The 27,016-nt window shown below is 43.7% G+C and overlaps 2 protein-coding genes and 1 non-coding gene across 5 annotated transcripts; 1 reads left to right on the plus strand and 2 right to left on the minus strand.

The window, feature by feature from the left end:
* Positions 1–1,004: 1,004 nt before the first annotated feature.
* On the minus strand, positions 1,005–8,999 carry dkc1 (dyskeratosis congenita 1, dyskerin). 2 transcript variants are annotated; one of them, XM_032508627.1, is made up of 15 exons: positions 8,955–8,999; positions 8,002–8,048; positions 6,806–6,892; positions 5,764–5,855; positions 5,020–5,204; positions 4,720–4,784; positions 4,391–4,517; positions 3,924–4,054; positions 3,596–3,739; positions 2,794–2,914; positions 2,333–2,451; positions 2,130–2,233; positions 1,761–1,803; positions 1,480–1,653; positions 1,005–1,237 (listed from the first exon to the last, which is right to left on the minus strand). In XM_032508627.1, the coding sequence occupies exons 1-15, from the start codon at positions 8,968–8,970 to the stop codon at positions 1,178–1,180; spliced, it is 1,515 nt and encodes a 504-aa protein (XP_032364518.1). In that variant the 5' UTR covers positions 8,971–8,999; the 3' UTR covers positions 1,005–1,177. The 2 variants fall into 2 exon arrangements, with proteins under 2 accessions (XP_032364518.1, XP_032364517.1); XM_032508626.1 differs by having other exon boundaries at positions 1,755–1,803.
* LOC116678891 (small nucleolar RNA SNORD83) lies at positions 2,669–2,745 on the minus strand. The gene has a single exon (XR_004329405.1). It is a non-coding gene; the product is annotated as a small nucleolar RNA SNORD83 (small nucleolar RNA).
* Positions 9,000–9,294: 295 nt separating the features above from the next.
* On the plus strand, positions 9,295–25,919 carry cinp (cyclin dependent kinase 2 interacting protein). Of its 2 annotated transcripts, none has more exons than XM_032508632.1 (5): positions 9,295–9,435; positions 10,806–10,926; positions 11,912–12,035; positions 15,738–15,867; positions 25,653–25,919. In XM_032508632.1, the coding sequence occupies exons 1-5, from the start codon at positions 9,429–9,431 to the stop codon at positions 25,853–25,855; spliced, it is 585 nt and encodes a 194-aa protein (XP_032364523.1). In that variant the 5' UTR covers positions 9,295–9,428; the 3' UTR covers positions 25,856–25,919. The 2 variants fall into 2 exon arrangements, with proteins under 2 accessions (XP_032364523.1, XP_032364522.1); XM_032508631.1 differs by having other exon boundaries at positions 9,320–9,435; positions 10,770–10,926.
* Positions 25,920–27,016: the final 1,097 nt, after the last annotated feature.

A 27,016-nucleotide genomic window follows, 5' to 3' on the forward strand; every position in this document is an offset into this window, starting at 1 on the left:
TAAACACTACATTAAGACCAGAGCTCCACCTGCTGGCCAACATGAAACACTACATTAAGACCAGAGCTCCACCTGCTGGCCAACATGAACACTACAGTAAGACCAGAGCTCCACCTGCTAGCCAACATAAACACTACAGTAAGACCAGAGCTCCACCTGCTGGCCAACGTTAAACACTACAGTAAGACCAGAGCTCCACCTGCTGGCCAACATGAACACTACAGTAAGACCAGAGCTCTACCTGCTGGCCAACATGAACACTACAGTAAGACCAGAGCTCCACCTGCTAGCCAACATAAACACTACAGTAAGACCAGAGCTCCACCTGCTGGCCAACATAAACACTACATTAAGACCAGAGCTCCACCTGCTGGCCAACATGAAACACTACATTAAGACCAGAGCTCCACCTGCTGGCCAACATGAACACTACAGTAAGACCAGAGCTCCACCTGCTAGCCAACATAAACACTACAGTAAGACCAGAGCTCCACCTGCTGGCCAACGTTAAACACTACAGTAAGACCAGAGCTCCACCTGCTGGCCAACATGAACACTACAGTAAGACCAGAGCTCCACCTGCTGGCCAACATGAACACTACAGTAAGACCAGAGCTCCACCTGCTAGCCAACATAAACACTACAGTAAGACCAGAGCTCCACCTGCTGGCCAACATAAACACTACATTAAGACCAGAGCTCCACCTGCTGGCCAACGTTAAACACTACATTAAGACCAGAGCTCCACCTGCTGGCCAACATGAACCTTCAGACTATAATTATCAGGAGTCTTAAATCTGTTAATGTTTAATATTAAAACAATAACATTACTTCGGTCATTTTAAGAGAAATTTACAAACTCACAATAAAATAAAATGCATCTTGATTCTATGCCCCCCCGTAGTCTGAAGAGGACAATAGCTACATAACCCAGAAACTTAAAGTTATGGTTGTACATGTTCACATCTAGTTTTAGATTTAAATTAATATAAACAGATTAAAAATACAGAAAAACAGACTTTTATTTTGAAATTACAAACAGGCTTCCTTTTAGGTATTTACAGCAGAAAAAAATATATATAAAACAAAAAAAAAAAACGGTCTTCTCTCTGCGTTCATGCAGTCCATTTTAATAAAACTCCCAGAATGCTTTGCGTCCAGTTCTGTGGTTGGTTGATCACTCCGACGATTCGCCATCTTTCGTTTTCTTCTTCTTTTTCTTCTTTGCACTTTCAACCTGCAGGTCAGACGGTATTTAGACAACAAACATGTTTATAGTTCTGTTAAAATTATATCACAGTTCCATTAAAACAGTATTTAGATATTTAGACATGTGACAGACTCAGGTTTCTCCCAGGTCCGGGGCCCCAACATTTAATAATTAACATTTTATCAGCTGGTCTTACCGACTTCTTATTATCTCATTACAGCATAAGTTCTAGCAGCTTCTTTATTAAACAGTTTGATGATGTAACTCACCTCTGGCTCCGCCCTCGTCTCTACAGGCTCCGCCCCCGTCTCTACAGGCTCCGCCTCTTCTAGTTTGGCCCTCTTCTCTTTCTTCTTCTTCTTCTTCTTCTCCTCTTTCTTTCCGTCCTCACCACTCGGCGTCGTTGGGACGTCGGCGTCGCTGTCCGCCGCCTCCCTCTTCCTCTGAAGGTCAAAGGTTAGAGTCATTAGTGACATCACTCAAATAGGCAGCCAATCAGAAACAGCCATCCACCAGACCAAACGCATGAAGCAGTAATAATCACCTTTACCTTTGTCGACGGGTCAGCTGACTCCTCCGTTGCCTTGGAGACGCTGTCAAAATAAAAACTTTTTAATCAAATTGAAGATTAGACATTCAAACTGTCAGAGTGATGACATCAGTGATGACATCATCAGTGTGCTCAGTGAGCTGCAGCTCAGCGATCAGCTGACTGAAGAAGCTCAGAGCTGAGAGTTAATGTAGCAGAGCGACTCCCTGAGGGGGCACGGCAGCCCCCCCAGGGATAACTGTCTGCACCCCCCACCCCTATAATGTAACAGCAGCACCCCCAGGGATAACTAGTCTACGTTAAGGAGAGGGGCACCTGTAGTCTACGTTAAGGCGGGGGGTACCTGTAGTCTAAGTTAAGGGGGGGTACCTGTAGTCTACGTAGTCTTTCTTCCAGTCGCTAGGCGTGCTGCCGTTGGGTTTCCCGTGTTTGTCCAGGAGTCCTTTCTGAATCATCATCTTCTTCTGACTCGCCTGATGGAACACATTATTATTATTATTATTATTATTATTATTATTATTATTATTATTATTATTATTATTATTATTATTATTATTAGAGCTGGTAGTTACCTTGGGGCCCAGCCCCCACTTGCGAGGATACGTGTCTCTCTCCATGATCACCCTCTTGATCTTGGCCACGACGCCGTGATCACACGTCGAGATCACCGCCGTCGTCATCAGAGCCACAGCTGAGGGGGAACACGTCCGTTAGACCACTTCCCCGGAGACCCGGTCCCCGCTAGACCACTTCCCTTTAGAACTTGTCCCGCTAGATCACTTCCCCTGAGACACCTGGTCCCTGCTAGATAAATTCCCATGAGACCCCGATCCCACTAAGTCACTTCCCATGAGACCCGGTCAAAACTAGATCACTTATGAGACTTGGTCCCACTGGATTCTGGGTGAAACCATCAGAGAAGGGTGATAGATAGCAGGTCATCACGGCCCGAAGGCTGCTGCATCTATACATCTCATCATGTGGCCAGAGACAGACCGAGCGAGAGACACACCCCCCCACCCTCGTGTCTCACCTGTGCAGATGGCCTCTCCCTTGGTTGTTATGACAACAATGTCCTGGTTCATCTCAATGCCGTCCTCGTAGCGCAGGACGCCCGGCAGCATGATCTTTGCCCCGTAACAGATGGCGTTCACCTACAAACAAACAAACACACACACACACACACACACACACACACACACACACTTTTATCAGTTAGGTTACAGCAGACCTGGGCATTGTTGGACACACAGGCGCCGTCCTTTATACAAGTTCTATTAGAGTCATGTCCTTTAAGATATATACAGAGATATAAGTTCTATATTCCAGTTATGTCCTTTAAATTAGATATATAGAGATATAACTTCTGTATCAGAGTTATGTCCTTTAAATTAGATATATAGAGATATAACTTCTGTATCAGAGTTATGTCCTTTAAATTAGATATATAGAGATATAACTTCTGTATCAGAGTTATGTCCTTTAAATTAGATATATAGAGATATAACTTCTGTATCAGAGTTATGTCCTTTAAATTAGATATATAGAGATATAACTTCTGTATCAGAGTTATGTCCTTTAAATTAGATATATAGAGATATAACTTCTGTATCAGAGTTATGTCCTTTAAATTAGATATATAGAGATATAACTTCTGTATCAGAGTTATGTCCTTTAAATTAGATATATAGAGATATAACTTCTGTATCAGAGTTATGTCCTTTAAATTAGATATATAGAGATATAACTTCTGTATCAGAGTTATGTCCTTTATATAAGACAGATGATAGATCCAGAGATGTACATTGGATAGATTCTTGTGGTTATGAACTCACGGCGCTGTCCTTCATGACGAGGCGTTTGTGGGACACCAGCAGCTTCTCCAGAGGGAAGATGACTCTCCTCAGGTACGTCTCATCTTTGTTGTGATCAAACTGCCACTGGGCGTCCAGAACGTCGTGCATCGTCACCATGTGGTCCTACAACCCAGACACATGATGTCATGATGATGTCACAGCGGCGAGGCTGCACCGTCTCTACAGACGGCGGCGTGCGTCTCCGCTGCGTTTCCTGTTCCAGAGTTTCATTAGCAGACCTGCACCGAGCAGCAGGACGCGACTCAACACTCTGGGTCCCAGGCAGGAAACAGGAAGTGGCTCTCACCTTCTCTCCCAGCACGCCGGAGCGGACTCTTCTCAGCTCCTGCATCTGACCTCCGACCCCGAGCATCAGCCCCAGGTGGACGCACAGCGTCCGGATGTACGTCCCCGCTTCACAGCTCACCCAGAAGATCCCTAAAAGCCCAAGGACCGCAGACAAAAACTCAGCTGCGATCACATGCGGTGTGTGTGTGTGTGTGTGTGTGTGTTCTTGTCAGGGATTGGTCAGACAGCCAAGAGAAGGTGACATCACAGAGTTCAGTCCTGTTAGCGAAACCTCTCTGATTCTCATCATCCCCCCGACACTCCACGAGATTTCACAGTTTTACTATTCAACAGTATTTAACAAAAGTATCTGTACTTCTACTTGAGTACGGGAAGAGTACTTCAGCCATCTCTGACTACTATTCCGAGTAACCCTCCAGTGATTTAATGATGAGCCACTGAATGTTATCAGGACTACGTCCTCACCCAGCCTCCTCTCGGGGTCGTACTCGATGAGCTTGCTGTCGTAGATGGTCCGGACTCGGAGCTGCCGCTTCACGGCGGCGATCAGCGGCGGCCGCTGGAACAGAGCGCCGGTCAGCATCTCCAGCCCCTGAAAGCAGTCACATGACACAGCCGGCCAATCAGAACACAAGACACAGCCGGCCAATCACAACACAAGACACAGCTGGCCAATCACAACACAGGCTTTTAACCGCTTCATTTGTAAGCTAGAGATAGATGGACACACACACACACACACACAGTATTAAAACAGCCTAAATGACATCCATGGAAGCAGAGATGTAACTCACCCGGGCCAGCGTGTGCTCGCTCTCGATGGCGTTGTGCAGCCGGACGATGCCCACGTACTCTTTACCTGCAACGGGGGGGGGGGGGGGGGGGGGGCTTTAAAAAGGACTCAAAACATCTTTCCAGCAGAACTCATGAGTTCTAACATTACCATTTATATATTTAAACCTTTTCCACCTTAATGACCTCACCTCTAGCACTCAGGTTTTAAATTATTATATTATAGGTAAGGGGGGCCGCTGGAGTTACTGGGGCGACACACGGGACAAACAAGAAGTGGCGCCCCATTAAAGAGGAAGTACCGGCACTCTGCTGGGACTTGACCAATCGCGTGGCACGGTCGACGCAGACGATCAGGCAGCCGGTGACCTTGGGGTCCAGCGTGCCGCTGTGCCCAGTCTTCTCCACCCGCAGAATCCTCCGGATCCACGCCACCACCTCGTGGGACGATGGGTTAGCAGGCTTGTCCAGGTTGATGAAGCCCGTCCTGACAGGAAACAGGAAGTAGAATCAGGAACCTTCACAAACGCGTCTTTATGTGTGTGTGTGTGTGTGTGTGTGTCTATGAGTGTTAATGTGTAGGTCTGTGTGTGTCTATGTGTGTTCTTGTCAGGGATTGGTCAGACAGCCAAGAGAAGGTGACATCACAGAGTTCAGTCCTGTTAGCGAAACCTCTCTGATTCTCATCACCCCCCCCCCCCCCCGACACTAATCACTAACATTAATGTTCAGATTACCCCTCCAGTGACTTAATAAATGTAATGTAATCAGCTGTTTAACAGATTAATATTTCTCAAAGAAAAGGAACTTTTATCAAGTAGATAATGTTTCATAGCCGTGGTGTTAGCATGTTAGCATTAGCATGTTAGCTTACTTGACATAGTCCTGGGGTTAGCATGTTAGCTTACTTAACATAGTCCTGAGGTTGGCACTTTAGCTTACTTGACGTAGCCCTACTGTTAGCTTACTTGTCGTAGCCCTACAGTTAGCTTACTTGACGTAGCCCTACTGTTAGCTTACTTGACGTAGCCCTACTGTTAGCTTACTTGACGTAGTCCTGGATGGTCCTCTTCAGAGGGTTGCTGCCGTGTGGCAGCGGCGTGTAGTGAGCCGTGCGGATGTTCAGCTTATCAAAGTTCTGAGGAGACAAAGTTTGACACATTTTCACTTCCTGTCTGAAGAGAACAAATGCTCTTATTTTGGTAGTGTGGTGATGTCATTTCTATGACACATAATGTGATCAGCACAGTCGGCTCGTCTCGGCAGCATCCCGTCGAGTCGTCTCTCCGCTCGGTTTCCAGTCGCCATGGCAGAACGCCGTGACGACCGTCGCCGTGACGGAGAGGCCCCGTCCCCAGAACGGCAACGGGGGGGGTGACTGAGACAAGATGGCCGCTCGGAGAATGGATAAACTGCTTCATCATGTCACACCTGACGTTACTAGTTATTACTAGCTAGTTAATATCAGACTGCTCCAGGGAGGCGCAGTCCGTTAATACTGAGAACACTATTTATTTTATTTATTATTCATTTAGGGTTAAATGGAGCTGAGCAATGACCTTGGGTTAGGGTTAGCAGAGGGGTTGACTCGGTAGTTAGGGGTAGTAGAGGGGTTGACTCGGTAGTTAGGGTTAGTAGAGGGGTTGACTCGGTAGTTAGGGGTAGTAGAGGGGTTGACTCGGTAGTTGGGGTTAGTAGAGGGGTTGACTCGGTAGTTAGGGTTAGTAGAGGGGTTGACTCGGTAGTTGGGGTCAGTAGAGGGGTTGACTCGGTAGTTGGTTGACTCTGTAGTTGGGGTTAGTAGAGGGGTTGACTCTGTAGTTGGTTGACTCGGTAGTTGGGGTTAGTAGAGGGGTTGACTCGGTAGTTGGGGTTAGTAGAGGGGTTGACTCGGTAGTTGGGGTTAGTAGAGGGTTGACTCGGTAGTTGGGGTTAGTAGAGGGGTTGACTCGGTAGTTGGGGTTAGTAGAGGGGTTGACTCGGTAGTTGGGGTTAGTAGAGGGGTTGACTCGGTAGTTGGGGTTAGTAGAGGGGTTGACTCGGTAGTTGGGGTTAGTAGAGGGGTTGACTCTGTAGTTAGGCAGTGACCTTGAGCAGCAGCGGCCACTGGGACGTGTCCAGCGTCGCCACCTTAGACTCCGGTTGGATGAAGAAGTCTCCGCTCTGCTGGATCTCCTGTACACACACACATCGCCATTTAACCAGGAAAACTACAACATTTACATTTGTGTCTCACACACACACACACACACACACACACACACACACACACTACAGGTATTAACAAGTTAAATTTAAGACTTTTTAATACCAATTCTAAATGAAATTTAAGACCAAATGTACGATGGAAATACACTCCGATGGATGGGTTGCAGTTTGTGGAGGACTCATGGAGAGAAAGTAGACAGCAGTGTGTATGAGTGTTTTGCGGTGTGGGAGAGTGTGTGTGTGTATATATATATGTGTGTGTTTTCAGGTCTCAATGTGACCAATTTTGGTTCAAGATTTGATGTCTACTCCTGAGCTTTTGTGAATATACTTGGAAAACAATTGATATACTATAATAAAACAGTGACTTTGCCCTTGAGCAAGCCTTCCCAAAAGAGTGTCCTTACCAGTTTATAACGATACACGCACATGCAAGTCCAGCTGTTTGCTTTTGGTTGTCTGGTTCAGTGTCTTTTCGAACATAATTACAAACGCACCGTATTTCTGAACTTCTGTAATGACGTCTTTTTATATATGGCACCAATCCAAATTTAGCCCTGTATCTGTCCCAAGTTTGAAAATCTTCCGACACAGCGCAGTTCGCATCATAAGCATTTTCAGGTACCGGCCTTAACCGAGGATACTCGTCGTTTTCAAGCCATTTGTCACTGAACTTGCATTTCCCGTGTTTCTAGACGGCGACCAACAGGTACTGTATCACCTGCATGCTGCGAGATTACAAATCTCACTGACTACGGCCACGCCAACACCCGCCCACGAAGCAGCTTGATTGGTTGGAGTGGTTAAGGTTAGGATAGCCGATTGGTCAGGGGATAGGACCTGTACAAATGGGGTTATGTTACCGCGACAACGCAGCACAAAGCCTACCGGGGAAAAAAATATTCGACAACAGATTGCCTGCATTCATTTACTACAAACAAATTTAAGACCTACCCAATCTGAATTTAAGATGATTTAATGCTTTCTAAGGCCTTCCTTTTAGGAAACGTGATTAAAGACTTTAAGGACCCACACCCACACACACACACACACACACACACACACACACAACTCACCCCGACTTCATCTTCACTGACTTTCTTCACTTTCTTCTTCTTCTTCACTGAAACAGTCAGGAATGCGTTTTATTAACATCACACATTTAATATAATGAACACAATCTGTCTATCTAAAGGATGAAACGGATCTTCTTTTTGAAGGATATTTCAGATTAATGAGGTCACAGCAGCCCACGTGCAAGCCATGACAACACGTGGCAGTTAGCATCAGACGGCTAACTTTAAGCTAACAGGCCGCCAGAACATCCCATAATTACCCAGCGTGCTGCGCACATGGCGGAGCCGCTGGTCGGCAATTAATCCGTTAATCAGATATTATTTACATATTAGGCTTAAGACCCTGCAGACCAGCGGCCTGGTGCTCTTTACGGTGTTCTACACTGCCCATGTGGGTCCTCCCGTTACCGGCTGTAAGACCTCCGGTACCGGGGACTGGACTTCTGCTTAGTAACGAGACACGAGCCGAACTAGCCACCGCGGTGAAAACATCAGAGAACACGACAAACTACAAAATATATTTCTTTAAATATCCTTCTTCCCCAATGCAGTTCGGCAGTAACGGCGTTACACTGCGAGTGGGTTAGTTAACCGAGTTAGCACGTTAATTCTGACGGGTTGGAGCCATTTAACCGAGTTAACACGTTAATTCTGACGGGTTGGAGCCATTTAACCGAGTTAACACGTTAATTCTGACGGGTTGGAGCCATTTAACCGAGTTAACACGTTAATTCTGACGGGTTGGAGCCATTTAACCGAGTTAACACGTTAATTCTGACGGGTTGGAGCCATTTAACCGAGTTAACACGTTAATTCTGACGGGTTGGAGCCATTTAACCGAGTTAACACGTTAATTCTGACGGGTTGGAGCCATTTAACCGAGTTAGGAGTTCGCTAATTGTGAACTTTAAATTGTAAAGTTGAGTTTTCCCTGAAACGTGCTGCACACTCACCCTCTGTGTCCGCCATCTTCTACTGAAAGACAGAGCGCGAGACCGCTCCCCCTCATACTTCTTCCGCTTCTTCTTCTCGACTTCCGGCTGCCTGGATGCAGTGGTGGGCCCTCTGCCGCCCCCCCCCCACACACACACACACACACACACACACACACACACAGCACCATAGTATATAACTGTCTCTGGATGTAACCTGTATATTATTATTGTTATTATTATTATTATTATTATTATTATTATTATTGTTATTATTGTTATTATTATTATTGTTATTATTAACGGTCTCAGCGTGTAACAGGGTCATGTTGTAATATTCAGACACGGTAGGGGGCGGTATACACATCCTCGCGCTACGAGTCCGCCATCAAATACAGCAGCAGAAGAAGAAGACCGTGGAGGGATGACCGTCAACGTCCACACTATAATAATCATAACTGTCTGTGATAATAATCCATCCATGGTGCCGAGGGGATGGAAGGTAGGTTTCTCTTGTTCTGGAACTGGGGCGAACTGGGGCGAACTGGAGCGAACTGGGGAGAACTGGAGCGAACTGGGGCGAACTGGGGCGAACTGGAGCTGTAGCTAACCCTAACGTTAACGACCCTAACGTTAACGTTTACGACCCTAACGTTAACGTTAACGACCCTAACGTTAACGTTAACGACCCTAACGTTAACGACCCTAACCCTAACTAACGTTAACGACCCTAACGTTAACGACCCGTAACTAGTAGCCTGACGCTAGTCCTGGGTTAGCGTGAGGAGAAAACGAGGCTCCGCGAGTCAATCAGCTGATGCTTGATTCTCACTTCCGGTCCTAAGGACAACAACAACAACACGGGGAACTATTATTATTTAATAGTTCATGGACCAAACACGTTAATCGGTTAATAGGTGTGTTATGCCGACCATAACCAGCTATAGTTTATCTCTAAACATGTAAACATTTAACCCTTGTGTTGACTTCGACCGTTCACGATATGTGTATCCACCCGTGCTGGACCCATTCATAATGATCACCCCCCCCCATTCATAATGATCACCCCCCCCCATTCATAATGAACACCCCCCCCCCCATCACCCCACCCCCCCCCTTCATAATGATCACCCCCCCCCTTCATAATGATCACCCCCCCCCCCCTTCATAATGATCACCCCCCCATTCATAATGATCACCCCCCCCCATTCATAATGATCACCCCCCCCCCCATTCATAATGATCACCCCCCCCCATTCATAATGATCACCCCCCCCCCATTCATAATGATCACCCCCCCCCATTCATAATGATCAGCCGTCTCTCTGTGAGTAGCGTCCATCACCCCCCCCCCCCTCTCGCAGTTAGAAATAGCCTACGGGACAATAAAATCAATAAATAATTGTGAGAATAATCATGATCAAAATTTTTATCTAAATAATCGTGATTATCATTTTGGCCATAATCGTGCAGCCCTACTTAAATGTTCAATTTTTACCAGAAACGCAAATAATCTCATTCATTTATCCATTCATTAGTTCATTCATTTATCAGTTCATTAGTTCATTCATTTATCCATTCATTAGTTCATTCATTTATCAGTTCATTAGTTCATTCATTTATCCATTCATTAGTTCATTCATTTATCAGTTCATTAGTTCATTCATTTATCAGTTCATTAGTTCATTCATTTATCAGTTCATTAATGAATTAATTTATCCATTCATTACTTCACCGTCCCACAGCCAGTTTCACCATTTAGACCATAATTAGTTTCTAGGATCATAATGAGAGTTATCTGGCGTTAACGAGGTTCTCTGTCTGCTGACATCACAGTGACATCACCAAACAGGAAGTGCCTTTCTGTCACAGGAAGTAGCCGAAAGATCAAAGACAACGCAGCCGACTGGCACAACCTGCTGCTGCGCTGGGAGAAACTGAACGAGGACGGTTTCACCGCCGCGGGCAACATCACGGCTATCACCCTCACACGGTCAGTTACAGTTACTCTAGGTACTCTAGGTACTCTCTACTCTAGTTACTCTACTCTTACATCACGGCTATCACCCTCACACGGTCAGTTACAGTTACTCTAGGTACTCTAGGTACTCTCTACTCTAGTTACTCTACTCTTACATCACGGCTATCACCCTCACACGGTCAGTTACAGTTACTCTAGGTACTCTAGGTACTCTCTACTCTAGTTACTCTACTCTTACATCACGGCTATCACCCTCACACAGTCAGTTACAGTTACTCTAGGTACTCTAGGTACTCTCTACTCTAGTTACTCTACTCTTACATCACGGCTATCACCCTCACACGGTCAGTTACAGTTACTCTAGGTACTCTCTACTCTAGTTACTCTACTCTTACATCACGGCTATCACCCTCACACGGTCAGTTACAGTTACTCTAGGTACTCTAGGTACTCTCTACTCTAGTTACTCTACTCTTACATCACGGCTATCACCCTCACACGGTCAGATACAGTTACTCTAGGTACTCTAGGTACTCTCTACTCTAGTTACTCTAGTCTTACATCACGGCTATCGCCCTCACACGGTCAGTTACAGTTACTCTAGGTACTCTAGGTACTCTACTCTTACATCACGGCTATCACCCTCACATGGTCAGTTACAGTTACTCTAGGTACTCTAGGTACTCTACTCTAGTTACTCTACTCTTACATCACAGCTATCGCCCTCACACGGTCAGTTACAGTTACTCTAGGTACTCTAGGTACTCTAGGTACTCTACTCTAGTTACTCTACTCTTACATCACGGCTATCACCCTCACACGGTCAGTTACAGTTACTCTAGGTACTCTAGGTACTCTCTACTCTAGTTACTCTACGGCTATCGCCCTCACACGGTCAGTTACAGATACACTTTATGACGCCGCAGCGAGGGGGGGGGGGGGGGGGTTCTTCCATGATAATGGTGACCTCACTTTCTCTCTTCTGTTCTGTCTCCAGATCTCAGAGTGATCAGCTGCTGGACGACCCCCCCTCCCCCCCGGCGGCCATGTCTGAGCAGCCAGGGGCCGCTGCAGAGCTGCAGGAAGAATGCTGCAAACTGCAGGACGTCGTCCAGAAAATGGTGGACCCCCCCCCCCTCGCTTTTTTGTACCTTACAAGACACCATATTTACACATTATCTGTGTAGGGTGGCCATGTTTGTAGTCAGTTAAGGGGTTGATGGAACAAGCCTTCTTTATAGCTCTGTTTCCATCCACATCAAAGAATTCTTAATGGAAACAATAAATGTGATGAATTTCGACTCAAAGGAAATGCGTTGGTCTCATCAGATTTCCTCTTGATGATTTTCTTCTTACGTGAGAAACGCTGATTAAACCTGATCTGCTGAATAAATAATTACTTATTAAGTTTTAATCATTTTTTGGTTGCAACCCGCCACATAACACAGAAGAAGAAGAAGTTGTAGTTAATGTCCCCCAGTTTTTCCTCTGAACCTCTGAATAGTTCTACTTGTTAAACTGGACGGGCCAATAACCTCTGAATAGTTCTACTTGTTGTTAAAGTGGACGGGCCAATAACCTAATAGTTCTACTTGTTGTTAAAGTGGACGGGCCAATAACCTCTGAATAGTTCTACTTGTTGTTAAACTGGACGGGTCCAATAACCTCTGAATAGTTCTACTTGTTGTTAAACTGGACGGGTCCAATAACCTCTGAATAGTTCTACTTGTTGTTAAACTGGACGGGCCAATAACCTCTGAATAGTTCTACTTGTTGTTAAACTGGACGGGCCAATAACCTAATAGTTCTACTTGTTGTTAAAGTGGACGGGCCAATAACCTCTGAATAGTTCTACTTGTTAAACTGGACGGGCCAATAACCTCTGAATAGTTCTACTTGTTGTTAAAGTGGACGGGCCAATAACCTAATAGTTCTACTTGTTGTTAAAGTGGACGGGCCAATAACCTAATAGTTCTACTTGTTGTTAAACTGGACGGGCCAATAACCTCTGAATAGTTCTACTTGTTGTTAAAGTGGACGGGCCAATAACCTAATAGTTCTACTTGTTGTTAAACTGGACGGGCCAATAACCTCTGAATAGTTCTACTTGTTGTTAAACTGGACGGGTCCAATAACCTCTGAATAGTTCTACTTGTTGTTAAACTGGACGGGTCCAATAACCTCTGAATAGTTCTACTTGTTGTTAAACTGGACGGGCCAATAACCTCTGAATAGTTCTACTTGTTGTTAAACTGGACGGGCCAATAACCTAATAGTTCTACTTGTTGTTAAAGTGGACGGGCCAATAACCTAATAGTTCTACTTGTTGTTAAACTGGACGGGCCAATAACCTCTGAATAGTTCTACTTGTTGTTAAAGTGGACGGGCCAATAACCAAATAGTTCTACTTGTTGTTAAACTGGACGGGTCCAATAACCTCTGAATAGTTCTACTTGTTGTTAAACTGGACGGGTCCAATAACCTCTGAATAGTTCTACTTGTTGTTAAACTGGACGGGCCAATAACCTCTGAATAGTTCTACTTGTTGTTAAACTGGACGGGCCAATAACCTAATAGTTCTACTTGTTGTTAAAGTGGACGGGCCAATAACCTAATAGTTCTACTTGTTGTTAAACTGGACGGCCAATAACCTCTGAATAGTTCTACTTGTTGTTAAAGTGGACGGGCCAATAACCAAATAGTTCTACTTGTTGTTAAAGTGGACGGGTCCAATAACCTCTGAATAGTTCTACTTGTTGTTAAACTGGACGGGCCAATAACCTCTGAATAGTTCTACTTGTTGTTAAAGTGGACGGGCCAATAACCTCTGAATAGTTCTACTTGTTGTTAAAGTGGACGGGCCAATAACCTAATAGTTCTACTTGTTGTTAAAGTGGACGGGCCAATAACCTCTGAATAGTTCTACTTGTTGTTAAAGTGGACGGGCCAATAACCTCTGAATAGTTCTACTTGTTAAACTGGACGGGCCAATAACCTCTGAATAGTTCTACTTGTTGTTAAAGTGGACGGGCCAATAACCTAATAGTTCTACTTGTTGTTAAAGTGGACGGGCCAATAACCTCTGAATAGTTCTACTTGTTGTTAAACTGGACGGGTCCAATAACCTCTGAATAGTTCTACTTGTTGTTAAACTGGACGGGTCCAATAACCTCTGAATAGTTCTACTTGTTGTTAAACTGGACGGGCCAATAACCTCTGAATAGTTCTACTTGTTGTTAAACTGGACGGGCCAATAACCTAATAGTTCTACTTGTTGTTAAAGTGGACGGGCCAATAACCTAATAGTTCTACTTGTTGTTAAACTGGACGGGCCAATAACCTCTGAATAGTTCTACTTGTTGTTAAAGTGGACGGGCCAATAACCTAATAGTTCTACTTGTTGTTAAAGTGGACGGGTCCAATAACCTCTGAATAGTTCTACTTGTTGTTAAACTGGACGGGCCAATAACCTCTGAATAGTTCTAATGTTGTTAAAGTGGACGGGCCAATAACCTAATAGTTCTACTTGTTGTTAAAGTGGACGGGCCAATAACCTCTGAATAGTTCTACTTGTTGTTAAAGTGGACGGGCCAATAACCTAATAGTTCTACTTGTTGTTAAAGTGGACGGGCCAATAACCTCTGAATAGTTCTACTTGTTGTTAAAGTGGACGGGCCAATAACCTCTGAATAGTTCTACTTGTTGTTAAAGTGGACGGGCCAATAACCTAATAGTTCTACTTGTTGTTAAAGTGGACGGGCCAATAACCTCTGAATAGTTCTACTTGTTGTTAAAGTGGACGGGCCAATAACCTAATAGTTCTACTTGTTGTTGAAGTGGACGGGCCAATAACCTCTGAATAGTTCTACTTGTTGTTAAACTGGACGGGCCAATAACCTCTGAATAGTTCTACTTGTTGTTAAAGTGGACGGGCCAATAACCTAATAGTTCTACTTGTTGTTAAAGTGGACGGGCCAATAACCTCTGAATAGTTCTACTTGTTGTTAAACTGGACGGGCCAATAACCTCTGAATAGTTCTACTTGTTGTTAAAGTGGACGGGCCAATAACCTAATAGTTCTACTTGTTGTTAAAGTGGACGGGCCAATAACCTAATAGTTCTACTTGTTGTTAAAGTGGACGGGCCAATAACCTAATAGTTCTACTTGTTGTTAAACTGGACGGGCCAATAACCTCTGAATAGTTCTACTTGTTGTTAAAGTGGACGGGCCAATAACCTCTGAATAGTTCTACTTGTTATTAAAGTGGACGGGCCAATAACCTCTGAATAGTTCTACTTGTTGTTAAAGTGGACGGGCCAATAACCTCTGAATAGTTCTACTTGTTGTTAAACTGGACGGGTCAATAACCTCTGAATAGTTCTACTTGTTGTTAAAGTGGACGGGCCAATAACCTAATAGTTCTACTTGTTAAAGTGGACGGGCCAATAACCTAATAGTTCTACTTGTTGTTAAACTGGACGGGCCAATAACCTCTGAATAGTTCTACTTGTTGTTAAAGTGGACGGGCCAATAACCTCTGAATAGTTCTACTTGTTATTAAAGTGGACGGGCCAATAACCTCTGAATAGTTCTACTTGTTATTAAAGTGGACGGGCCAATAACCTAATAGTTCTACTTGTTGTTAAAGTGGACGGGCCAATAACCTCTGAATAGTTCTACTTGTTGTTAAAGTGGACGGGCCAATAACCTAATAGTTCTACTTGTTGTTAAAGTGGACGGGCCAATAACCTCTGAATGGTTCTACTTGTTTTTATTTAGAGACTTCCAGGATTTTTTCTGATGTTTCTCTTCTTCCTGTCAGGTCACCGTGGTGACGAAGATGGAGCGTCTGATGACATCACAGCGAGGCGTTCAGGATCTGGAGGAGTTTCAGTTCGGACCTGAAGGAAGAAAGGTTCCTCTGTTTCACAGCTGGAGTACCAAACACTTCAGTAAGTTAACCTAAACCCCGACCCAGCCGCCACGCCACCAGAACCTGACTCTGATGAGTCTGTTTCTGATGAGTCAGATGAGTCTGATGAGTCTGATGAGTCTGATGACTCTGATGAGTCTGATGAGTCTGTTTCTGATGAGTCAGATGAGTCAGATGAGTCTGATGAGTCTGATGAGTCAGATGAGTCTGATGAGTCTGATGAGTCTGTTTCTGATGAGTCAGATGAGTCTGATGAGTCTGATGAGTCTGATGAGTCTGTTTCTGATGTTTCTGAGTCTGATGTTTCTGATGGGTCAGATGAGTCTGATGAGTCTGATGAGTCTGATGAGTCTGTTTCTGATGAGTCAGATGAGTCTGATGAGTCTGTTTCTGATGAGTCAGATGAGTCAGATGAGTCTGTTTCTGATGAGTCAGATGAGTCAGATGAGTCTGTTTCTGATGAGTCAGATGAGTCAGATGAGTCTGTTTCTGATGAGTCAGATGAGTCAGATGAGTCAGATGAGTCTGTTTCTGATGTTTCAGATGAGTCAGATGAGTCTGATGAGTCTGTTTCTGATGAGTCTGATGAGTCTGATTAGTCTGTTTCTGATGAGTCTGATGAGTCTGTTTCTGATGAGTCTTTTTCTGATGAGTCTGATGAGTCTGTTTCTGATGAGTCTGATGAGTCTGTTTCTGATGAGTCGGATGAGTCTGTTTCTGATGAGTCTGTTTCTGATGAGTCTGATGAGTCTGATGAGTCTGATGAGTCTGATGAGTCTGTTTCTGATGAGTCTGATGAGTCTGATGAGTCTGATGAGTCTCTTTCTGATGTTTCTGATGAGTCTGATGAGTCTGTTTCTGATGAGTCTGTTTCTGATGTTTCTGATGAGTCTGATGAGTCTGATGAGTCTGATGAGTCTGATGAGTCTGTTTCTGATGAGTCTGATGAGTCTGATGAGTCTGATGAGTCTATTTCTGATGTTTCTGATGAGTCTGATGAGTCTGTTTCTGATGAGTCTGTTTCTGATGTTTCTGATGTTTCTGATGAGTCTGATGAGTCTGATGAGTCTGATGAGTCTGTTTCTGATGAGTCTGATGAGTCTGATGAGTCTGTTTCTGATGAGTCTGATGAGTCTGTTTCTGATGAGTCTGATGAGTCTGATGAGTCTGTTTCTGATGAGTCTGATGAGTCTGATGAGTCTGTTTCTGATGAGTCTGATGAGTCTGATGAGTCTGTTTCTGATGAGTCAGATGAGTCTGATGAGTCTGATGAGTCTGATGAGATCTGATGAGTCTGTTTCTGAAGAGTCAGATGAGTCTGTTTCTGATGAGTCTGATGAGTCTGATGAGTCTGATGAGTCTGTTTCTGATGTTTCTGAGTCTGATGTTTCTGATGAGTCAGATGAGTCTGATGAGTCTGTTTCTGATGAGTCAGATGAGTCAGATGAGTCTGATGAGTCTGTTTCTGATGAGTCAGATGAGTCTGATGAGTCTGTTTCTGATGAGTCAGATGAGTCAGATGAGTCAGATGAGTCTGTTTCTGATGTTTCAGATGAGTCAGATGAGTCTGATGAGTCTGATGAGTCCGTTTCTGATGTTTCAGATGAGTCGGTTTCTGATGTTTCAGATGAGTCGGTTTCTGATGAGTCTGATGAGTCTGATTAGTCTGTTTCTGATGAGTCTGATGAGTCTGATGAGTCTGATGAGTCTGATGAGTCTGATGAGTCTGATTAGTCTGTTTCTGATGAGTCTGATGAGTCTGATGAGTCTGATGAGTCTGATGAGTCTGATTAGTCTGTTTCTGATGAGTCTGTTTCTGATGAGTCTGTTTCTGATGAGTCTGATGAGTCGGTTTCTGATGAGTCTGATGAGTCGGTTTCTGATGAGTCTGATGAGTCTGTTTCTGATGAGTCTGATGAGTCGGTTTCTGATGAGTCTGATGAGTCGGTTTCTGATGAGTCTGATGAGTCGGTTTCTGATGAGTCTGATGAGTCGGTTTCTGATGAGTCTGATGAGTCTGTTTCTGATGAGTCTGATGAGTCTGATGAGTCTGTTTCTGATGAGTCTGATGAGTCTTTCTGATGAGTCTGATGAGTCTGTTTCTGATGAGTCTGATGAGTCTGTTGAGTCTGTTTCTGATGAGTCTGTTTCTGATGAGTCTGATGAGTCAGATGAGTCCGTTTCTGATGTTTCAGATGAGTCGGTTTCTGATGAGTCTGATGAGTCTGATTAGTCTGTTTCTGATGAGTCTGATGAGTCTGATGAGTCTGATGAGTCTGATGAGTCTGATTAGTCTGTTTCTGATGAGTCTGATGAGTCTGATGAGTCTGATGAGTCTGTTTCTGATGAGTCTGATGAGTCTGATGAGTCTGTTTCTGATGAGTCTGATGAGTCTTTCTGATGAGTCTGATGAGTCTGTTGAGTCTGTTTCTGATGAGTCTGTTTCTGATGAGTCTGATGAGTCTGTTTCTGATGAGTCGGATGAGTCTGATGAGTCTGATGAGTCTGTTTCTGATGAGTCTGATGAGTCTGTTTCTGATGAGTCTGATGAGTCTGAGTCTGTTTCTGATGAGTCTGATGAGTCTGATGAGTCTGTTTCTGATGTTTCTGATGTTTCTGATGAGTCTGATGAGTCTGATGAGTCTGATGAGTCTGTTTCTGATGAGTCTGATGAGTCTGTTTCTGATGAGTCTGATGAGTCTGTTTCTGATGAGTCTGATGAGTCTGTTTCTGATGAGTCTGATGAGTCTGTTTCTGATGAGTCTGATGAGTCTGATGAGTCTGTTTCTGATGAGTCTGATGAGTCTGATGAGTCTGTTTCTGATGAGTCTGATGAGTCTGATGAGTCTGATGAGTCTGTTTCTGATGAGTCTGATGAGTCTGTTTCTGATGAGTTTGATGAGTCTGTTTCTGATGAGTCTGATGAGTCTGATGAGTCTGTTTCTGATGAGTGATGAGTCTGATGAGTCTGTTTCTGATGAGTGATGAGTCTGATGAGTCTGTTTCTGATGAGTGATGAGTCTGATGAGTCGGTTTCTGATGAGTCTGATGAGTCTGTTTCTGATGTTTCTGATGAGTCTGATGAGTCTGTTTCTGATGAGTCTGATGAGTCTGATGAGTCTGTTTCTGATGAGTCTGTTTCTGATGAGTCTGATGAGTCTGATGAGTCTGTTTCTGATGAGTCTGATGAGTCTGATGAGTCTGTTTCTGATGAGTCTGATGAGTCTGTTTCTGATGAGTCTGATGAGTCTGATGAGTCTGTTTCTGATGAGTCTGATGAGTCTGATGAGTCTGTTTCTGATGAGTCTGATGAGTCTGTTTCTGATGTTTCTGATGAGTCTGATGAGTCTGTTTCTGATGAGTCTGATGAGTCTGTTTCTGATGAGTCTGATGAGTCTGATGAGTCTGTTTCTGATGAGTCTGATGAGTCTGTTTCTGATGAGTCTGATGAGTCTGAGTCTGTTTCTGATGTTTCTGATGAGTCTGATGAGTCTGTTTCTGATGAGTCTGATGAGTCTGTTTCTGATGTTTCTGATGAGTCTGATGAGTCTGTTTCTGATGAGTCTGATGAGTCTGTTTCTGATGAGTCTGTTTCTGATGTTTCTGATGAGTCTGATGAGTCTGTTTCTGATGAGTGATGAGTCTGTTTCTGATGAGTCGGATGAGTCTGATGAGTCTGATGAGTCTGTTTCTGATGAGTCTGATGAGTCTGTTTCTGATGAGTCTGATGAGTCTGAGTCTGTTTCTGATGAGTCTGATGAGTCTGATGAGTCTGTTTCCGATGAGTCTGTTTCTGATGAGTCTGTTTCTGATGTTTCTGATGAGTCTGATGAGTCTGATGAGTCTGATGAGTCTGTTTCTGATGAGTCTGATGAGTCTGATGAGTCTGTTTCTGATGAGTCTGATGAGTCTGATGAGTCTGTTTCTGATGAGTCTGATGAGTCTGATGAGTCTGTTTCTGATGAGTCTGATGAGTCTGATGAGTCTGTTTCTGATGAGTCTGATGAGTCTGATGAGTCTGATGAGTCTGTTTCTGATGAGTCTGATGAGTCTGTTTCAGATGAGTCTGATGAGTCTGATGAGTCTGATGAGTCTGATGAGTCTGATGAGTCTGATGAGTCTGATGAGTCTGTTTCTGATGAGTCTGATGAGTCTGATGAGTCGGTTTCTGATGAGTCTGATGAGTCTGTTTCTGATGAGTCTGATGAGTCTGATGAGTCTGTTTCTGATGAGTCTGATGAGTCTGATGAGTCTGAGTCTGATGAGTCTGATGAGTCTGTTTCTGATGAGTCTGATGAGTCTGTTTCTGATGAGTCTGATGAGTCTGATGAGTCTGTTTCTGATGAGTCTGATGAGTCTGATGAGTCTGTTTCTGATGAGTCTGAGTCTGATGAGTCTGTTTCTGATGAGTCTGATGAGTCTGATGAGTCTGATGAGTCTGTTTCTGATGAGTCTGATGAGTCTGATGAGTCTGTTTCTGATGAGTCTGATGAGTCTATTTCTGATGAGACTGATGAGTCTGTTTCTGATGAGTCTGATGAGTCTGTTTCTGATGAGTTTGATGAGTCTGATGAGTCTGTTTCTGATGAGTCTGATGAGTCTGATGAGTCTGTTTCTGATGAGTCTGATGAGTCTGTTTCTGATGAGTCTGATGAGTCTGATGAGTCTGATGAGTCTGATGAGTCTGTTTCTGATGTTTCTGATGAGTCTGATGAGTCTGTTTCTGATGAGTCTGATGAGTCTGATGAGTCTGATGAGTCTGATGAGTCTGATGAGTCTGATGAGTCTGATGAGTCTGTTTCTGATGTTTCAGATGAGTCGGTTTCTGATGAGTCTGATGAGTCGGTTTTCTGATGAGTCTGATGAGTCGGTTTCTGATGAGTCTGATGAGTCTGTTCTGATGAGTCTGATGAGTCTGATGAGTCTGTTTCTGATGAGTCTGATGTTTCTGATGAGTCTGTTTCTGATGTTTCTGATGAGTCTGATGAGTCTGATGAGTCTGATGAGTCTGTTTCTGATGAGTCTGATGAGTCTGATGAGTCTGTTTTCTGATGAGTCTGATGAGTCTGATGAGTCTGTTTCTGATGAGTCTGATGAGTCTGATGAGCTGTTTCTGATGAGTCTGATGAGTCTGATGAGTCTGTTTCTGATGAGTCTGATGAGTCTGATGAGTCTGATGAGTCTGTTTCTGATGAGTCTGATGAGTCTGTTTCAGATGAGTCTGATGAGTCTGATGAGTCTGATGAGTCTGTTTCTGATGAGTCTGATGAGTCTGATGAGTCGGTTTCTGATGAGTCTGATGAGTCTGTTTCTGATGAGTCTGATGAGTCTGATGAGTCTGTTTCTGATGAGTCTGATGAGTCTGATGAGTCTGAGTCTGATGAGTCTGATGAGTCTGTTTCTGATGAGTCTGATGAGTCTGTTTCTGATGAGTCTGATGAGTCTGATGAGTCTGTTTCTGATGAGTCTGATGAGTCTGATGAGTCTGTTTCTGATGAGTCTGAGTCTGATGAGTCTGTTTCTGATGAGTCTGATGAGTCTGATGAGTCTGTTTTGATGAGTCTGATGAGTCTGATGAGTCTGTTTCTGATGAGTCTGATGAGTCTATTTCTGATGAGTCTGATGAGTCTGTTTCTGATGAGTCTGATGAGTCTGTTTCTGATGAGTTTGATGAGTCTGATGAGTCTGTTTCTGATGAGTCTGATGAGTCTGATGAGTCTGTTTCTGATGAGTCTGATGAGTCTGTTTCTGATGAGTCTGATGAGTCTGATGAGTCTGTGAGTCTGATGAGTCTGTTTCTGATGTTTGATGAGTCTGATGAGTCTGTTTCTGATGAGTCTGATGAGTCTGATGAGTCTGATGAGTCTGATGAGTCTGATGAGTCTGATGAGTCTGTTTCTGATGTTTCAGATGAGTCGGTTTCTGATGAGTCTGATGAGTCGGTTTCTGATGAGTCTGATGAGTCGGTTTCTGATGAGTCTGATGAGTCTGTTTCTGATGAGTCTGATGAGTCGGTTTCTGATGAGTCTGATGAGTCTGTTTCTGATGAGTCGGTTTCTGATGAGTCTGATGAGTCTGATGAGTCGGTTTCTGATGAGTCTGATGAGTCTGTTTCTGATGAGTCTGATGAGTCTGATGATTCTGTTTCTGATGAGTCTGATGAGTCTGATGAGTCTGTTTCTGATGAGTCTGATGAGTCTGATGAGTCTGTTTCTGATGAGTCTGATGAGTCTGTTTCTGATGAGTCTGATGAGTCTGTTTCTGATGAGTCTGATGAGTCTGATGAGTCTGTTTCTGATGAGTCTGATGAGTCTGATGAGTCTGAGTCTGATGAGTCTGATGAGTCTGTTTCTGATGAGTCTGATGAGTCTGTTTCTGATGAGTCTGATGAGTCTGATGAGTCTGTTTCTGATGAGTCTGATGAGTCTGATGAGTCTGTTTCTGATGAGTCTGAGTCTGATGAGTCTGATGAGTCTGTTTCTGATGAGTCTGATGAGTCTGATGAGTCTGTTTCTGATGAGTCTGATGAGTCTGATGAGTCTGTTTCTGATGAGTCTGATGAGTCTATTTCTGATGAGTCTGATGAGTCTGTTTCTGATGAGTCTGATGAGTCTGTTTCTGATGAGTTTGATGAGTCTGATGAGTCTGTTTCTGATGAGTCTGATGAGTCTGATGAGTCTGTTTCTGATGAGTCTGATGAGTCTGTTTCTGATGAGTCTGATGAGTCTGATGAGTCTGATGAGTCTGATGAGTCTGTTTCTGATGTTTCTGATGAGTCTGATGAGTCTGTTTCTGATGAGTCTGATGAGTCTGATGAGTCTGATGAGTCTGATGAGTCTGATGAGTCTGATGAGTCTGTTTCTGATGTTTCAGATGAGTCGGTTTCTGATGAGTCTGATGAGTCGGTTTCTGATGAGTCTGATGAGTCGGTTTCTGATGAGTCTGATGAGTCTGTTTCTGATGAGTCTGATGAGTCGGTTTCTGATGAGTCTGATGAGTCTGTTTCTGATGAGTCGGTTTCTGATGAGTCTGATGAGTCTGATGAGTCGGTTTCTGATGAGTCTGATGAGTCTGTTTCTGATGAGTCTGATGAGTCTGATGAGTCTGTTTCTGATGAGTCTGATGAGTCTGATGAGTCTGTTTCTGATGAGTCTGATGAGTCTGATGAGTCTGTTTCTGATGAGTCTGATGAGTCTGTTTCTGATGAGTCTGATGAGTCTGTTTCTGATGAGTCTGATGAGTCTGATGAGTCTGATGAGTCTGTTTCTGATGAGTCTGATGAGTCTGTTTCTGATGAGTCGGATGAGTCTGAGTCTGTTTCTGATGAGTCTGATGAGTCTGTTTCTGATGAGTCTGATGAGTCTGTTTCTGATGAGTCTGATGAGTCTGTTTCTGATGAGTCTGATGAGTCTGTTTCTGATGAGTCTGATGAGTCTGAGTCTGTTTCTGATGAGTCTGATGAGTCTGATGAGTCTGTTTCTGATGAGTCTGATGAGTCTGAGTCTGTTTCTGATGTTTCTGATGAGTCTGATGAGTCGGTTTCTGATGAGTCTGATGAGTCTGTTTCTGATGAGTCTGTTTCTGATGAGTCTGTTTCTGATGTTTCTGATGAGTCTGATGAGTCTGTTTCTGATGAGTCTGATGAGTCTGATGAGTCTGTTTCTGATGAGTCTGATGAGTCTGATGAGTCTGTTTCTGATGAGTCTGATGAGTCTGATGAGTCTGATGAGTCTGATGAGTCTGTTTCTGATGAGTCTGATGAGTCTGTTTCTGATGAGTCTGATGAGTCTGTTTCTGATGAGTCTGATGAGTCTGTTTCAGATGAGTCTGATGAGTCTGATGAGTCTGATGAGTCTGATGAGTCTGTTTCTGATGAGTCTGATGAGTCTGATGAGTCGGTTTCTGATGAGTCTGATGAGTCTGTTTCTGATGAGTCTGATGAGTCTGTTTCTGATGTTTCTGATGAGTCTGATGAGTCTGTTTCTGATGAGTCTGATGAGTCTGTTTCTGATGAGTCTGATGAGTCTGTTTCTGATGAGTCTGATGAGTCTGTTTCTGATGAGTCTGATGAGTCTGATGAGTCTGTTTCTGATGTTTCTGATGAGTCTGATGAGTCTGTTTCTGATGAGTCTGATGAGTCTGTTTCTGATGAGTCTGATGAGTCTGTTTCTGATGAGTCTGATGAGTCTGATGAGTCTGTTTCTGATGAGTCTGATGAGTCTGAGTCTGATGAGTCTGTTTCTGATGAGTCTGATGAGTCTGATGAGTCTGTTTCTGATGTTTCTGATGAGTCTGATGAGTCTGTTTCTGATGAGTCTGATGAGTCTGTTTCTGATGAGTCTGATGAGTCTGATGAGTCTGTTTCTGATGAGTCTGATGAGTCTGTTTCTGATGAGTGTTTCTGATGAGTCTGATGAGTGTTTCTGATGAGTCTGATGAGTCTGATGAGTCTGTTTCTGATGTTTCTGATGAGTCTGATGAGTCTGTTTCTGATGAGTCTGATGAGTCTGTTTCTGATGAGTCTGATGAGTCTGATGAGTCTGTTTCTGATGAGTCTGATGAGTCTGTTTCTGATGAGTCTGATGAGTCTGAGTCTGTTTCTGATGTTTCTGATGAGTCTGATGAGTCTGTTTCTGATGAGTCTGATGAGTCTGTTTCTGATGAGTCTGTTTCTGATGTTTCTGATGAGTCTGATGAGTCTGATGAGTCTGATGAGTGATGAGTCTGAGTCTGATGAGTCTGATGAGTCTGTTTCTGATGAGTCTGATGAGTCTGTTTCTGATGAGTCTGATGAGTCTGATGAGTCTGATGAGTCTGTTTCTGATGAGTCTGATGAGTCTGATGAGTCTGTTTCTGATGAGTCTGAGTCTGATGAGTCTGATGAGTCTGTTTCTGATGAGTCTGATGAGTCTGATGAGTCTGTTTCTGATGAGTCTGATGAGTCTGATGAGTCTGTTTCTGATGAGTCTGATGAGTCTGATGAGTCTGTTTCTGATGAGTCTGATGAGTCTGATGAGTCTTTTTCTGATGTTTCAGATGAGTCTGATGAGTCTGTTTCTGATGAGTCTGATGAGTCTGTTTCTGATGTTTCAGATGTTTCTGATGAGTCTGATGAGTCTGATGAGTCTGTTTCTGATGAGTCTGATGAATCTGTTTCTGATGAGTCTGATGAGTCTGAGTCTGTTTCTGATGAGTCTGATGAGTCTGATGAGTCTGATGAGTCTGTTTCTGATGAGTCTGATGAGTCTGATGAGTCTGTTTCTGATGAGTCTGATGAGTCTGATGAGTCTGTTTCTGATGAGTCTGATGAGTCTGATGAGTCTGTTTCTGATGAGTCTGATGAGTCTGTTTCTGATGTTTCAGATGAGTCTGATGAGTCTGTTTCTGATGAGTCTGATGAGTCTGATGAGTCTGTTTCTGATGAGTCTGATGAGTCTGATGAGTCTGTTTCTGATGAGTCTGATGAGTCTGATGAGTCTGTTTCTGATGAGTCTGATGAGTCTGATGAGTCTGTTTCTGATGAGTCTGATGAGTCTGTTTCTGATGAGTCTGATGAGTCTGATGAGTCTGTTTCTGATGAGTCTGATGAGTCTGATGAGTCTGTTTCTGATGAGTCTGATGAGTCTGATGAGTCTGTTTCTGATGAGTCTGAGTAGTCTGTTTCTGATGAGTCTGATGAGTCTGATGAGTCTGTTTCTGATGAGTCTGATGAGTCTGTTTCTGATGAGTCTGTTTCTGATGAGTCTGTTTCTCATGAGTCTGATGAGTCTGATGAGTCTGATGAGTCTGTTTCTGATGTTTCAGATGAAGCGTGTGGCTTCCTGCTGGCATCCTTCCAGCAGGAGCTGCGGTTGAAGCAGCTGATCCTGCAGGAAGTGGGTCACACAGCGACATCGGACCTCTGCATGGTCTACCTGTCCTGCTGGCTGCAGCAGCCATTCCTCCCCCCCCAGACCAGACTCACACTGGAGGCTCTGCTGCTGGAGACCGGACACCGCCCTCTATAACCCCCCACAGAATTAAAGACTGAGTTTCTGCTCCATTTGGAGATGTGTTGACATTCAGGGTTTTGTTTAAAATAAAGAATTTAATTTGTTTTGGACTTTGTCTTTATGTAAAACAGAAACAGAAGTTCTGTCTGCAGAAATGCTGATATTAACTTAAATAATACATTCTGTATATATAATATATAAAACCTCTCTATTGTTCAACAGTTTCTTTCTACCTGCCCAAAGTCCACGTTACTGCCCCTCTACAAAATGGTTTTTAATATCTGCAGAATCCTTTATCATCAGACATTCTCTAATCATGGGTTAGTTCTCACGTTCTCCGCCCATCGGCAGCACAATGGGACCATATCCATCATGTGATGACATCATTTAGCGATGACATCATTCAGTGATGACATCATTTAGCAATGACATCATTCAGTGATGACATCATTCAGTGAAATCAAACAGGAGTCGAGTTCGTCACATCAGTTTATTGGAGGAAGAGGAAATGTTTTAAACCATCAACAAATCAGCAAACTTTCATTTCCTCCAAAGGGTTTTCAGCCCAAAAACGTTCCGAAAACATTTTCCAAACGTTCCGTTAACGTTCTCCAAACGTTCCATTAATGTTCCGCTGTGTAGTTTTATAAAAAGTAATAAAATAGTGCAACTTTTTTAAACTTTGTTTTTCGTATTTATCTACATATAAACAGCAACTAATCAGCTTTTACTTTGAAATGAACACATTCAGATATGGAAACACTGAAGGAAAAAACAAATTGATCAGTCCAGATTCCTTAAAAACGGCCGGAGAGAAACTGAAGGAACCAATCGGAGAACGATAAATAAGACTTGTGAGCGCGAGAACTCAAACGGATCCTTGTGAGAATAATGTTGAAGCCGTTTGTTTCTCTGAGTTTTTCTTAAATATCGAAAAGAGAAAAAGAAAAGCAGAAGTCTCCTTCAGACGGCAGCTCGGGGGACGACCTGGGAAAGACTTCACGGGGTCAACGAGAGATTAAAGGACCACGTTGTCCCGTTAGTCCTCCAACTCACATTTTTTAAAGCTGCAGACAGCATGGTGCGTTCAGGTTCTGTCCGTGGTTTATAACACCACCCTCATGATGCAGACTTTCAGCGTGGTGTGTTCAGGTTCTGTCCGGGGTTTATTACACC

Source organism: Etheostoma spectabile, unplaced genomic scaffold, assembly GCF_008692095.1.
Source record: "Etheostoma spectabile isolate EspeVRDwgs_2016 unplaced genomic scaffold, UIUC_Espe_1.0 scaffold00008545, whole genome shotgun sequence".
Classification (NCBI taxonomy): Eukaryota; Metazoa; Chordata; class Actinopteri; order Perciformes; family Percidae; genus Etheostoma; species Etheostoma spectabile.